We start from the raw sequence: 13,324 nt of genomic DNA, 5'->3' as shown, positions 1-13,324 counted from the left end.
CACAGGCAACACTTTAGAGACATTCTTGTGGGTCACAGTGACTCGGGCCATGCCTTTAACCCCAAGTTTCTCCCCGGTGTACGTCTTCAGCTTAATCGGGCATGGCTCTAACTCGGGCATTACAGCTAGGTCCTCAACAACTGAGCAAAAAAGCCTTCCTCTTCCCCGCATCAGTGATATCATTAGCCGTGAAAAAGAACTCCAAAACTTTACAGTACTCCTCCCAAGTTTGGGACTGGCTGTCAAACGGGCCCACAGTTCCTACCGTGCCCTTTCCTCCTCCCCCCTCAGTAGTAGCCAAGGAAAAAGCAGACCAAAAAGGCGTTTTGACTTTTTACTTCCCAACCAGAAGAGCACACCAAACAATTGACCGTAGTACAAAAAACATGGCTGCTCAGGAGGACCATTCAATGAAACAGGAAGCACCTATATAGTGTACAGAGCACAACCCTGGTATCTCCATCTAGTGGACAGGTAAACACATTCAGGATATTACAGAAGGCAATGATGTTTTTGCGTGACATAAGACGTAGCCTACAGGGTCATTCAGGTCCAAATTAAGTTTGTTGCTTCAATAATGTTAAATCAGACATTGATGCGGCAGCTGTGCTACCTACAGCTGAAGGAGATAAATGTGATTAATTTGTGTTAATTTTTATTAACACGTTAATGCTTGCATAATTAATCAATCTAATTAACATGTTTAATTGACAACCCATATATACAATTCTGCACACTGCACCTTTAAGAAAGAGCTTAAATTAAGCAATAAACCACTCGAGGCCGTGTGTTATAGTAATTTTATAACGGCTAGGGGGAGTTGTTAGGCGCGAAGCGAACCGTTTATACAATGGTTACTACAGCTAATAGTGTAAAATAGACACACAGCAATGTAAAATATTAACATTTATTCCAAACGAAGCATCATTCCCTCAATTCCGCGGAGTAAAATAGTTCCCCTAACAAATGGGTTGCCAAGCAAAAACAACAACTACAATGCATTGGATCAAATGGGAGGCGCATTCATACTGAAAATGGAATGATATGCGGTCCCAGGTGTGTGTTACAAAGTATTTTAACACGGCTTCCAGCCAATCAGAATCAAGAACCAGAACTAACCGTTGTATAAGCATACATACGTACCTCTACCAGTAGGCTTTGAAGAGACTTATTTTGTTGTTTATTATTCTCACTATGACTTGACTACTAAGTTATTTCATTTGTTCCTGCCATATATTGTTTTACTTTTATTGCTTCAAATGTAAAACACTTTGGGCTGCATTTTACTTATGAAAGGTGCTATACAAATACCGTTTCATTATATTATTACTATTATTGTTGTTGTTATGATGACACTATTATTATTATTATTCACAGGCCTGACCACCCTCCAGGTGGTGCTGGACACCGCTGCAGAGAGGAAATGGCAGGTGACGGCCATCAACGTGGGCAACCTGAAGGACGAGAAGAAAGACGAGGCATACCGCTCTCTGTTCCAGGACCTGGAGAACAAGAAGGAGAGGCGGGTCATCCTGGATTGTGAACAGGACAAGGTCAAAGACATCATGGATCAGGTAGGACCAGGCATTTGGGGTGGAGGCCGGATTAGGTACAGTATCTGATCTAGGATCAGTTCATAGATCACCTGAATCCTAGGCTGAGCTGTTCAAAGGGAAAATGAAAAACTGACTCAGAAAAGAAAATGCATCTTCTTCATCATCCTCTAACTGTCCATTCCAGTCCAGTTTGAGTAAAATGACATGAAATTCATTCATTCAGTCACTGCATTGACTTTTTGCTTGTGTGACTAAAATAATCTAACGTCTCTTACTGGTACTATTGAGACAGTACTGAGACCATGCACCGAGACAAAAATGATGTTCAGACATGTTATGCACCAGGGATGTACTGAGGCACTATAACATTTGGATTAATCATTACCCACGGGAGGCTGCATCGATCAGTATTGAAGGCATGCAGACGTGCTGTACCAAACAACCAAATCAATGGAGCCTCAGTGCCAGTTTTATCTCAGACAAACAGGATCCACCCAGGTAGCTCTTTCCTCTTTCCTGGTTCCTGCCAAAGAAATTCACATGCATGGCATTGTTATTCAAATCACTTTACGTAACATGTTTGACAAATGAAGGTGCCACTCACAAGGTAGGATTAGTCAGGTCTGCCTCTAGAAAGTGAAATGGTAATGTTTTCTGGGGGGTTTCAGCGATTGACAAGGGCAGAGGATTTTGTTCAGTTATATCTCTGGCTGGCATTCATTCTGTACTGTGAGCCTCCTGAGCTTCGTAAAACAATTGATAACGGGTTATGACTGTCATACATGTGACAGTTCTTGGTGACAATGTCATGTTTGAATAGAATGTTGAATGTGTGTTTGTAAGATTAGGATATGTGTGTGTCCGACAGTATAGACCTAATTCATGGATATGGTTGCTAGTTTGAACAGTTTCAATTTCATGCAGACTAGATCAGTCGAATGTTATTAGCTTTTTCACCACGGCCATCGACCTCTCTCCCCCACCCCCTGCACTTTTTGCACTAAACTGACTACTGCACTGATTCTTTCGTAGTCCAATTGCACTGCTAGTTTTTGCAGTTTGTCCTGTCCTTGCACTTGTCCATTGTTGTATTGCTGCAAAGCAGCATGGTGTCACAAGCAATTCCTATGTATGTATAGTACAAATGGCAATAAGCAAATTCTGATTCTGATACTTTATAGGCTGTTGGGTTTTTACATAATCAGTGTGGCATAGCGAGCGGCACGGAACAGGCCATTTTGACTCTTTGATGTCTCTTTATTGAAGTCCAAGAACAGAACAGCTCAAATGTAGCTAGCTGGCTCCGGTGGGGCTAACCTAGCTAACGTTAAGTCAGAGGCTCAAACTACTGCCTAGCTCCACACTGGCGACTCTACTCATTTGCTATAGCTGAACTAAACTATGCCTAAACTGTTAACTCTATCACTACGAAAACGCTAGGCTGCACATTGCTTCTCGACTCACCGATAATACCGCCAACACTGCACCAACTTCCTCTTTAGAACAACGGTGCCTCTAACTCACGCGAGACACACAAAACAGTCCATACGTCTCTGTCTCTGCGCACGCACAACTAAATGCGTCTCTTCCTTCAGCCGCTACAGTGGTTTGACTAATGATGAGTGCAGTGTTAATTTTTTTTTCCTAATCTCTCCTTAAGGTCATCACTACTGGCAGACATGTGAAAGGATACCATTATATCATTGCAAACTTGGTGAGTGTTAAAATTACCAAAACAAGTAGACATTAAACCATCCCATCATGCTGTCAAACATTTTTAATGCATCTTGTCACCTAATTTCTCTCAGGGTTTTATCGATGGGGACCTGTCAAAGATCCAGTATGGAGGGGCAAACGTGTCTGGTTTTCAGATTGTGGATTTTGACGACCCCTTGGTCTCCAAATTTGACCAGAGGTGGGAAGCTTTGGAGGAGAAGGAGTACCCTGGTGCTGACAGCAAGATTAGGGTAAGCACACACACACACACACACACACACACACACTTCTATTCAGGCTTGAAATACATATCATACAGGTATGCCAACACATAATGAACCCCCACTCTCTCTCACCTCTCTCCCCTGTCCAGTACACATCGGCGCTGACCTATGATGCGGTACAGGTGATGACGGAGGCCTTCCGCTACTTGCACAAGCAGCGCATCGACATCTCCAGGAGGGCCAATAACGGAGACTGCCTGGCCAACCCGGCCGTGCCCTGGGCACAGGGAGTGGAGATCGAGAGAGCGCTGAAACAGGTGACCGGAGATGCACGGGTTGCCGCGGCAACGTCAGAGTTCCCTCCCGCCCGCCTACACAAACACACACACACACAACTCCCACACAGACACACACACAGACAGACATACACACATACACACACACACTCACAACTCACACAGACACACACATACACAATTCCCCGGAGCCAACAGTGACAATAAACCCGCCCACGCACTCAGAATTGTCTTCTCTCTCTCTAAGCCCTCATATGAGGTTGTGTGAGTCCGTACTGCTGGGTTTTTGTCCACCGTATTTGGTCTGCTGAGGCGCTTAAAGGTGACGTGGCCATGCTGTCACTGTTCTTCACTGTCTGTTCTGTGTCATCCAGGTTCGTGTAGATGGGCTGACAGGGAACATCCAGTTTGATCAGCACGGCAAGAGAGTCAACTATTCAGTGAATATAATGGAGTTGAAGAACAACGGCCCTGTGAAGGTAATAACCAAGTCAGACTACATTTACTACAGCCACTCTTACGCCTTGGCTCCAATGCGTCCGTCAAAAATTCGTCAAAAATCAAGAAATTAACCATGGCAATTCTGTAATGTCGGACACTGGAGTCGAATGTAATGCAATGGCTGCAGTGGATCCGTTGTTATTAATTACAATGGCCTTAGTGTCTGATGGTTGACGCTGATGCTGATGGACACAGTGGAGCCAAGGGGTTAAGCAGTAGTAATGTTTCCTTACCCAAACAATTTACTGTAGCAGACGTAATAACATGTACTTTTTTGGAGTGTCATTTTTTTGGAGTGACATGTGGTTGTAATGAATCTGTCATTTATTTACCCCTTCTCAGATTGGATACTGGAATGAAGTTGACAAAATGGCTGTCACAAAGTCAGACATTTTCCCAAATGAGTCAACAGGAATGGAAAACAAAACAGTTATTGTGACCACCATTTTGGTAAGGCTCTTGGCCTGCATTTCATATCAATGTGGTGTGGAGTAACACTGGGCCTCATTCACCAATATCTTCCTAAATTCCGTTCTTAAATTTCTAAATTTCTTAAGTTTCTAAAGAAAGCTCCCGTCTGATTCACAATGTGTTCATAAACCGCTGGATGAGTTTGCACGTGCCTGCTCATAATGATGAATCCAATGGTTGGTTCGCAAATTGAATACACATGGCTGTACACCCAAATTAGCATACCGGTAGGTAAACTCCCTGCCAGCCCCATATAAGGACATTGAACTACAGGGTTGTGAGCAGATATCACTTCTCAGTATGAATACCGCTCTGCGGCCTCGACTTGCCAACTTTTCGGTAGCATAATGGTTGTGGCAGGTGTGTTGGCAAGTCAGAGGACTACAGGTCGAATCCAGTGAGGGAATCAAAATCTGATTTTTACTTAGCGAAGTGGGCTTCCTCTTACGAGGATTTTGCCTTGGTGGATAAACATAATACATGTAGAGAAAGGACAGTGCAAAATACAATGTTGAAGTGTTAGAATACAATACATACATAATACTGTACAGTCTACAGTAAGATTCATGGGATGATATTATTGTAGCCTTATTCAGTGAACGCTGTATCTGGAGAAGGGCACACAGTTGGACCCATCACATTGGGGATATTATTGGAAAGACGGCACTCGCTTTATAAATTAATGAAAACAATTATTAAAAGATATTATACATGATACAAATAGTATTGTATTGCAATCACATAATGTTATCCATCTGTAGATTTGAAGTAAACACAATCACAAATTATTTTAAATGAACATGCCTTTTGCACAAATATGTCCGTAGCCTACTTAAGACCGGTAGATTCTGTTCTTAGTTCCCACATGTGAGAATATTGGTGAATGCCAGAATATTCTTGGAAATGGTATAAGTGGAATTTAAGAAGAAATGCTTCCTAAGAAATTCTTAAATTTGTACATGAATGAGGCCCACCATTAATACAATAATTCTGCTAATTGCTTACTGATTGATTCATATCAATTTACTGTAGATAATCATGTTTCACATTTACATACTCCAACAGTTGGTATAATGCTACTGTTTATTGACAAAAACATATTTGTTGTTTTCTCCCTTAGGAAGCCCCATATGTAATGCTGAAGAAGAACTCAGAACTTTTCGTGGATAATGAAAGATATGAGGGCTACTGTGTGGATCTAGCTGCAGAGATAGCCAAGCACTGTGGCTTCAAATACCAGCTCAAAATTGTGGGGGATGGAAAATATGGAGCAAGGGATGCAGAGACCAAAATCTGGAACGGGATGGTGGGAGAACTTGTCTATGGGGTGAGAAGGGAGATCTAGAAAACTTTGTCAACAACATTCTAATAGAGAACGGATATATGTGTTGTAATTTTGTTGACCTGAAACATCAGAGAAAGTCCTCATTGTATTTGCAACCATGTTAACTCTTCTTCAGCTGTTTTTATTCTAATAAAACAATTCCAACATTGCTCTTTGCCCCTTTTCCCACAGAAAGCTGATATAGCTGTGGCTCCGCTGACCATCACCTTGGTGAGAGAGGAGGTGATCGACTTCTCCAAGCCTTTCATGAGTCTAGGCATCTCCATCATGATCAAGAAGCCCCAGAAGTCCAAGCCCGGCGTGTTCTCCTTCCTGGACCCGCTGGCCTATGAGATCTGGATGTGCATCGTGTTTGCCTACATCGGCGTGAGCGTGGTGCTCTTCCTGGTCAGCCGCTTCAGCCCGTACGAGTGGCACACAGAGGAGTACGAGGACGGACAGATACAGACTAATGAGTCGACCAATGAGTTTGGGATATTCAACAGTCTCTGGTTCTCCCTCGGCGCCTTCATGAGACAGGGCTGTGACATCTCACCCAGGTGGGTTGAAAACACTCACACTTGCTTGAAAACACACCTTTGGTTTCTGGTCTGTGCGACTGCTTACATGTTTTTCATCTCTAGCTATCAATATGTATCAACATGTATCGCAATTTGAATATTTGTATATGCTTGGCATGACTTTCACATAGTCCTTGCGTGCCAGGGGAATGCTCATGTCCAAGCCATGCCAAACACGTTAAAATATTCAGATTGCGATACATTTCAGAGGAGACCATACTGAGACTGGTAAGATTACACCCTGTGCTTCCAGTCTCGGAAAAGCACATTTATCATAGTTTTTCCAGCATATTTACGTATGCTCCATTCACTTCCATTGTAGCCCAGTGAGAGCCTGCAGCTAGCTCAATACTGGAACGATCAGTGAAATGATGGTCTCTCCATGTTAGGTTAGGTTCATGGTAGACAGACCACAAATAGGGTCTATGGTCCAAAATACAGTAGTGACCTACTTCTTGAAACATTACAGTATCTGACCTCCATTTAGTATGGATACATGCTCAACCTTTTACACGTTACTACTGACCTTTTCCTTCTCAAACCGTCATACATCAATGACCCATCAATGAATACCGTAAAACTGTAATTAAAAGCCGAGTCCCAAATAGACACCTGTCCCTTTTATTCTCCGGGTCTGGCTACACGTTTTGAGAAATAAAGGCCGGCCTCAATTAGAAGCCGGGTCTACATAAGGCCTTATTGTTTATCTGGTTGCCATGCGACTCTGCAAATCTCTTTAATTTTATTTGTATGTACCGCCTGGGCTATTAATTGAAGTTATACGGTATGTAGAATACAGTGGTCATATACTGCACATGGTACTACACTGTATAGGCTATTACAGTATATAGATCTTCAGCAAATCATCTCACAAATATTCCCTTCTGCATCTTTCACTAGGTCCCTCTCTGGCCGTATTGTTGGTGGGGTGTGGTGGTTCTTCACCTTGATCATAATTTCATCGTACACAGCCAACCTGGCTGCCTTTCTGACTGTTGAGAGGATGGTCTCCCCCATTGAGAGTGCAGAGGACCTGGCCAAACAGACTGAGATATCATATGGGACTCTGGACTCTGGCTCTACCAAAGAGTTTTTCAGGGTAAGCAAATTATAGCATGTTTTATTATTCCATGACAAGGTAGTGAATGGCACCAAACTTTGGAGAACCAACGTTGTCCTTGACAAAATATAATTTGATGAGACACCGACTGTACTTGGAAACTGAAACAAGAACTTGTGTCTTCTGTCCTCACAGCGCTCCAAAATCGCCCTGTTTGACAAAATGTGGACGTACATGCGTAGCGCCGAACCCTCTGTGTTTGTCAAAACCACCGCAGAGGGGGTGCTGAGAGTCCGCAAGTCCAAGGGGAAGTATGCCTACCTGTTGGAGTCCACCATGAATGAGTACATCGAGCAGCGCAAACCCTGTGACACCATGAAGGTGGGAGGGAACCTGGACTCCAAAGGCTACGGGATTGCCACGCCCAAAGGATCCTCATTAAGGTGGGTGGAATAGTATAACAATATGTCCAATGTTGTTATAGTATCCCACCTACCCTGATGTAGTTTTGCTAATATGTTCTGGTTTGTATAAGGAGATGAGGTAAACTCTGATACTTGAAAAAAACTTTTTAAACGTAAAAAGCCTTGCAATTTATTGTAAGTCGATAAATTGCAAAACAAATTTAGTGCAATTTTTTTAAAGAATTTGAATGATTTTTATATGCAGATATTTTAGTGATAATAGTTCTATGACTAATTTGACATTTATTCAATATTGCCACATCCCTTTTATCCAGACTTAGACTAGTCTGTCATAAGAGTCTCTCTCCATCCAGTTTTGTCTTGCCTTATGTCCTTTTAATGTTTAAAGAATGCCTAATATCTTTTCCCCACGTTATACACTCACTCAATTTGATTGATTGTTATATTTGTGTTTAGAAGTAATGTAGCAATGTAAATGTATTTTGCCAAACCCATGCAGTACACTAATGTTGGTTAATAAGTGTAAAATGAAAAATTCCTTTGTGAAAAATCTGGCCATTTCAACCAAATTTAGCTAAATTGTATCATATGTGGCATTGCACGGGTTTCCTTATTTCTATTAAGATGTATTGATTTGATATCAACATGGACTAGTCCAGAAATTCCCATTCACAAACTTCCCATTCATGCCAACTCTCAATTGGAATTATTCTCAATTTATTAAGACAGCAAATGGCCTTTTACCCCTCAATTTTGAAAATTAGTTTGTCACAGTCCATTTCTCAACACAGTTGTGGATCTACCATTATAAGGGGTGGTTGGGGTTTAAGGAGTGCTAGAGAGAATATGTTGCATGTACAGTATAGTTTTTCTATATTCATAACATCTAACTCTATTTTTTACTGCTGTTTTGCTGTCTCTTTTAGTGGAGTAACTAGCGAGAGACTGTTTTATTTATGTTGTTGATGTGAGTACATTGCTGTAGTCACTAGAGCCCCCAATTATTTAGCACTCTGTCCTCTCTGTTTTGTTACTGCTAAGCTCTGCCACCTTTACTGAACGTTAACATTTTCCTTGACTATTCTTTGCCCCCAATTTTCTCAATCTAGCTATTTTGTGGCTTAACTGCTACATCACAGTGAAAAGGGGAAAATACGTATTTTTATAACAAAAGGAAGAAAAACACTTGAGAGTGATAGATGGACAATTGATAAGTGGCTCACCCTGTCTTACAAGTATGTTTTATCGTTTCAAGAAATGCGGTTAACCTCGCAGTACTAAAACTGAATGAACAAGGCCTGTTGGACAAATTGAAAAACAAATGGTGGTACGACAAGGGAGAGTGCGGCAGCGGGGGAGGTGATTCCAAGGTCAGCCCCAGTGAGCACAGTGATGATGGGTAACTCTATGCAACCTCCAAAGTAAGCAGCAGACCCGCGCAGGACTCCCAAACTAGACTGACTGCTAGTCAGCATACTAAAGCGGCATCACTGCTGATAGTTAGTGACAGTCATGTCCTTTAGCCAGAACACTAATGCCTTCACATAGCCAACAGCAGGTGCCTAAGGTATATAAAAGGTTTGTACCCCGAGTACAGCCTATAGACCTTCATATTGGCATGCCAATGAATTTGTACGTATATCTGCTGCTCTTGCTGCTTACTTCGGGCGATACGTTAATGCACATCTGGCTCTGCAAAACTCGCTTTTGCTTAGGCCAAATGGCGCATCAACGTCATATCGCCATGGTAACAAAAAAGAAAGAACTGAGAAAAGAGAATCAAAGAGAAAAAAGTTGAATCAGTGTAAATGTAATAACATAAAATAACATTGATAATGTTATTTATGTTATTTTCCACGTGAAGAACGCCAGTAAACCTTGCAGTATTGAAACTCAGTGAGCAAGGAGTCTTAGACAAGCTGAAAAACAAATGGTGGTACGATAAAGGTGAATGTGGAGCCAAGGACTCTGGAAGTAAGGTTAGTCGCTGCAGGTTCTCTGTGATCCAAGCACACTTATTACTAGCTGGGAATGACCCCATTTAAAGTAATGATATCATACAAGCAAATGCACAAAAGAAAGCATGAGATGCCTTGGTAAGATGCCTTTTTACTAATGCCTGCAGACCTACTAATGAATAATCTCATGTATAGTCTATAGTACAGAGTAATGCATGCGATGTCAATCATGAAATGTGCACTCCTTTATCAAAATGACCCATCAAATCCTTTTTTCAGCTCCCCAATTTCAAAGTCAAATGAAACGGAAAGCTTTTTCTTATAAATACAAAAAAAAGCTTTTGCTTTGCACAGTTAAATTTGAAACATTTGGACACAGTTAGATAAAAGAAAGCTCACACCACTAAATTGTACAATATGACACTGATTGGCTATTCCTTGGACCATCTATAAAGGGTGTCCAAAATTGTTTAATGTCCTCTGTGTTGTGTATGTGTTAGTGTGTTCTTTGTGTGGGTAGTGTGTTTGTATGTTGTTGTGTCGAACTTGTCCAGGTTTTAGTATCCTATCCCTTCACTCTTGACACTGATTTCAGAATTATTTACTGCTAAGCAACAACAGAAAAAAAAAGAAAAAAAATAATATATATATATATATATATATTCTGTATTAGTAACACTTTATAATAATGATCCTTTTCAGATCATAATAATCATCCTTTTCTCAATCAGAAAACGAATGATTGAACATGTTTGTAAGCAATTATGAATGATCAGTAAATGATTACTATTTACACAGAACCACTGCATGAGGTTGACATTAAACCCAGACCTCCATATAGTGATGCACTGATATAGGAAGTGTCCCTCTAGTAGATGAAGTTAACTTCTCAGGCTCCACTGAGTTGTGGGCTTGGTTTGTACATCAACCCCATACAGTGGTTCTGTGTGTATATTTCCTAATAATTTACTGACCATTTGTAACTGTTAACAATTTTTAAGAGTCTGTAAATTTTCTACAAATGTTTTAAAAAGAAATAATTTCAAATCCCAGAAATATATTGCTAAATATGGGAAATGCATCCATTTTATAATCACATCTACTGTAATAAAGAACTCAGTGGAAATCCAGCTGCATCATGGACAAAATTATGTCCAGATTATTACCAGTTAAAAAGCAACGGTGAAATGGTATGCTTGATAAGGTGCTTTCCCATGTTGGTGCAACTGACTGTTTTAATCTCAGTGCTTAATCGATATGTAGCCTCAAACACATTCCAAAACACTCCCACCCCAAATGTAACTGTGATGTTTATGGTTGTTTATGTTGTCACTTTGCCTCAATCCCTTTCCAACTAGCTGTAGACTGATTGTGCACCACTTCGCTAAAACACTGTATGAAGGTATTTCCCCATGTATTCATTTGACACCCTATGTGAATGAGTACATGGGTGTTTTATGATGATGAATTCACCTTATGTGTTGGACCCTGACGGTTAACCACTAAGCTGTCTTCCTCCCTGTCCCTGTCTACCAGTAACAGTCCCTAACCACCGTTATCACCACCTCAGACCAATGTTACGGGCATCCCTTTAAATGGTCCTCCAGGACTGCCAAGTCTAGAAAAGTATACAAAGGAAGTACAATTGAAACATACTGTAGGTGCTAAGCAACACGTAATCTAGCTACACATCACATACTGTATGGATTGCTAGTGCATTTCATCACCAAAGAATGTCAGCAGCCCAAGTACTAACCTTGATCCACCACATTGCTTTAGAGTAACCCCAAAACAAAGGCAACATGTGTATGTATTGTGTATTGTTGTTGTTATTTTTTTGTACTTAGTGTACATTAGTGGCTGTGGAAGTAGTAAATAATTGTGAAAGGTGGTATGCTTTTTTTGTGTGTGAACGTGTTGTTTTTTGCCCTTTGACCTTTCACCCTTGCCCTCACACTGACCTCTGTCTTGTGTGCGTTTGCAGGAGAAGACAAGCGCTCTCAGCCTGAGCAACGTGGCTGGCGTCTTCTACATTCTGGTCGGAGGGCTTGGTTTGGCCATGCTGGTGGCCTTGATTGAGTTCTGTTACAAGTCCAGAGCTGAGGCGAAGCGAATGAAGGTGGCAAAGAATGCACAGAATATTAACCCACCTTCCTCGCAGAATTCACAGAATTTTGCAACTTATAAGGAAGGTTACAACGTATATGGGATCGAAAGTGTAAAAATTTAGGGGGTAGGAAAAAAGGTCTTCATTAAATTCCCCCCAATGCACGCTTTTGGCTTCATCTGTCCCATCCCTAAATGTTATCCCTAAATTGAATGAAGAGGTTGGCCAAAAGATCGTATGTACTGTATTTGCTGTTATGATTTGGATATGAGCGAGAGAGTGAGCTTAAAGTTATGTTTGTTCATTTAAGTTTCCTTGATATTTTACATCATCGCCATGTACTGTATGAATGTCAATGGCCATGCTTTTAATACCTATCGTTCCCAGTAACACATCTTAACAATACTGCTTGCAATGACCATGCATACGCTTCTACATGGGCATCCTGCATTGTGTTACCATGGAAGTCATGTTTGGTTGACATCTGCATAATCATTTTTGAACATTTAAAAATATTTTAATTTAAGCAGATTGGAGACCATGGGAAAATCTAACTTTGAGCATATTTTGTGTCTGGATCCTTGGTGTGTGTGCGTGTGTGTGTGTGTTTGCACTGTGTATGCCTGTGTGTGTTGCACTGTTTGGGTGCATTTTAGGTGACCTTCACAGATGCCATGAGGAGTAAAGCAAGGCTGTCGATAACGGGGAGTTCTGGAGAGAATGGCCGGGTGATGACTCCAGAGTTTCCAAAAGCAGTGCATGCAATACCTTATGTGAGACCTGGCATGGGAATGAACGTCAGCTTGACAGATCTCTCCTGATTGATAAGAGCCTTTCGAGTGCCTTACAATGGTTTCAATAGAGAAATTTTCTTCTTTTCTTTTTTTTTTTTTTTTACTTTTTTTTTTGCTAACCCAACCCTCTTTCCGGCGCTTTCTTTCCCTCCATCTGATGAAACGGGTTGAGGGGCTTTGTGTCTTTTGTCGAAAGACATTCTCTCTCTCTTGCTCTCTATTTCTCACTAAACAAAAGGCTCCGTCTGGGTGGATTGCATGGAAGAATACAAAAAGAAGCTCTTTTTTTATAAGATGGCGATGTCATCATC

The 13,324-nt window shown here is 41.2% G+C and overlaps 1 protein-coding gene across 2 annotated transcripts in view; it reads left to right on the top strand.

Moving 5' to 3' along the window:
• gria2b (glutamate receptor, ionotropic, AMPA 2b) overlaps window positions 1-12,342 on the top strand; it is a gene marked incomplete at its 3' end in the record, with an annotated part of 74,592 nt that extends 62,250 nt beyond the window's left edge. Inside the window, exons 4-15 of one of the 2 annotated variants that reach the window (XM_084448332.1) lie at window positions 1,378-1,574; window positions 3,217-3,270; window positions 3,365-3,523; window positions 3,646-3,813; window positions 4,167-4,271; window positions 4,636-4,743; window positions 5,885-6,091; window positions 6,281-6,648; window positions 7,570-7,768; window positions 7,925-8,172; window positions 9,410-9,524; window positions 12,097-12,342. In XM_084448332.1, the coding sequence (XP_084304458.1) occupies window positions 1,378-1,574; window positions 3,217-3,270; window positions 3,365-3,523; window positions 3,646-3,813; window positions 4,167-4,271; window positions 4,636-4,743; window positions 5,885-6,091; window positions 6,281-6,648; window positions 7,570-7,768; window positions 7,925-8,172; window positions 9,410-9,524; window positions 12,097-12,342 (2,174 nt within the window). Of the gene's footprint in view, window positions 1-1,377; window positions 1,575-3,216; window positions 3,271-3,364; window positions 3,524-3,645; window positions 3,814-4,166; window positions 4,272-4,635; window positions 4,744-5,884; window positions 6,092-6,280; window positions 6,649-7,569; window positions 7,769-7,924; window positions 8,173-9,409; window positions 9,525-10,018; window positions 10,134-12,096 lie in introns of both variants that reach the window. The other variant, XM_084448333.1, reaches the window with a different exon arrangement.
• Window positions 12,343-13,324: the final 982 nt, after the last annotated feature.

The sequence above is a fragment of the Borostomias antarcticus genome (assembly GCF_949987555.1).
Source record: "Borostomias antarcticus genome assembly, chromosome: 14".
Taxonomy (NCBI): domain Eukaryota; kingdom Metazoa; phylum Chordata; class Actinopteri; order Stomiiformes; family Stomiidae; genus Borostomias; species Borostomias antarcticus.
Note: the sequence above shows the minus strand (reverse complement) of the source record. Positions and strands in the feature narration are given on the sequence as shown.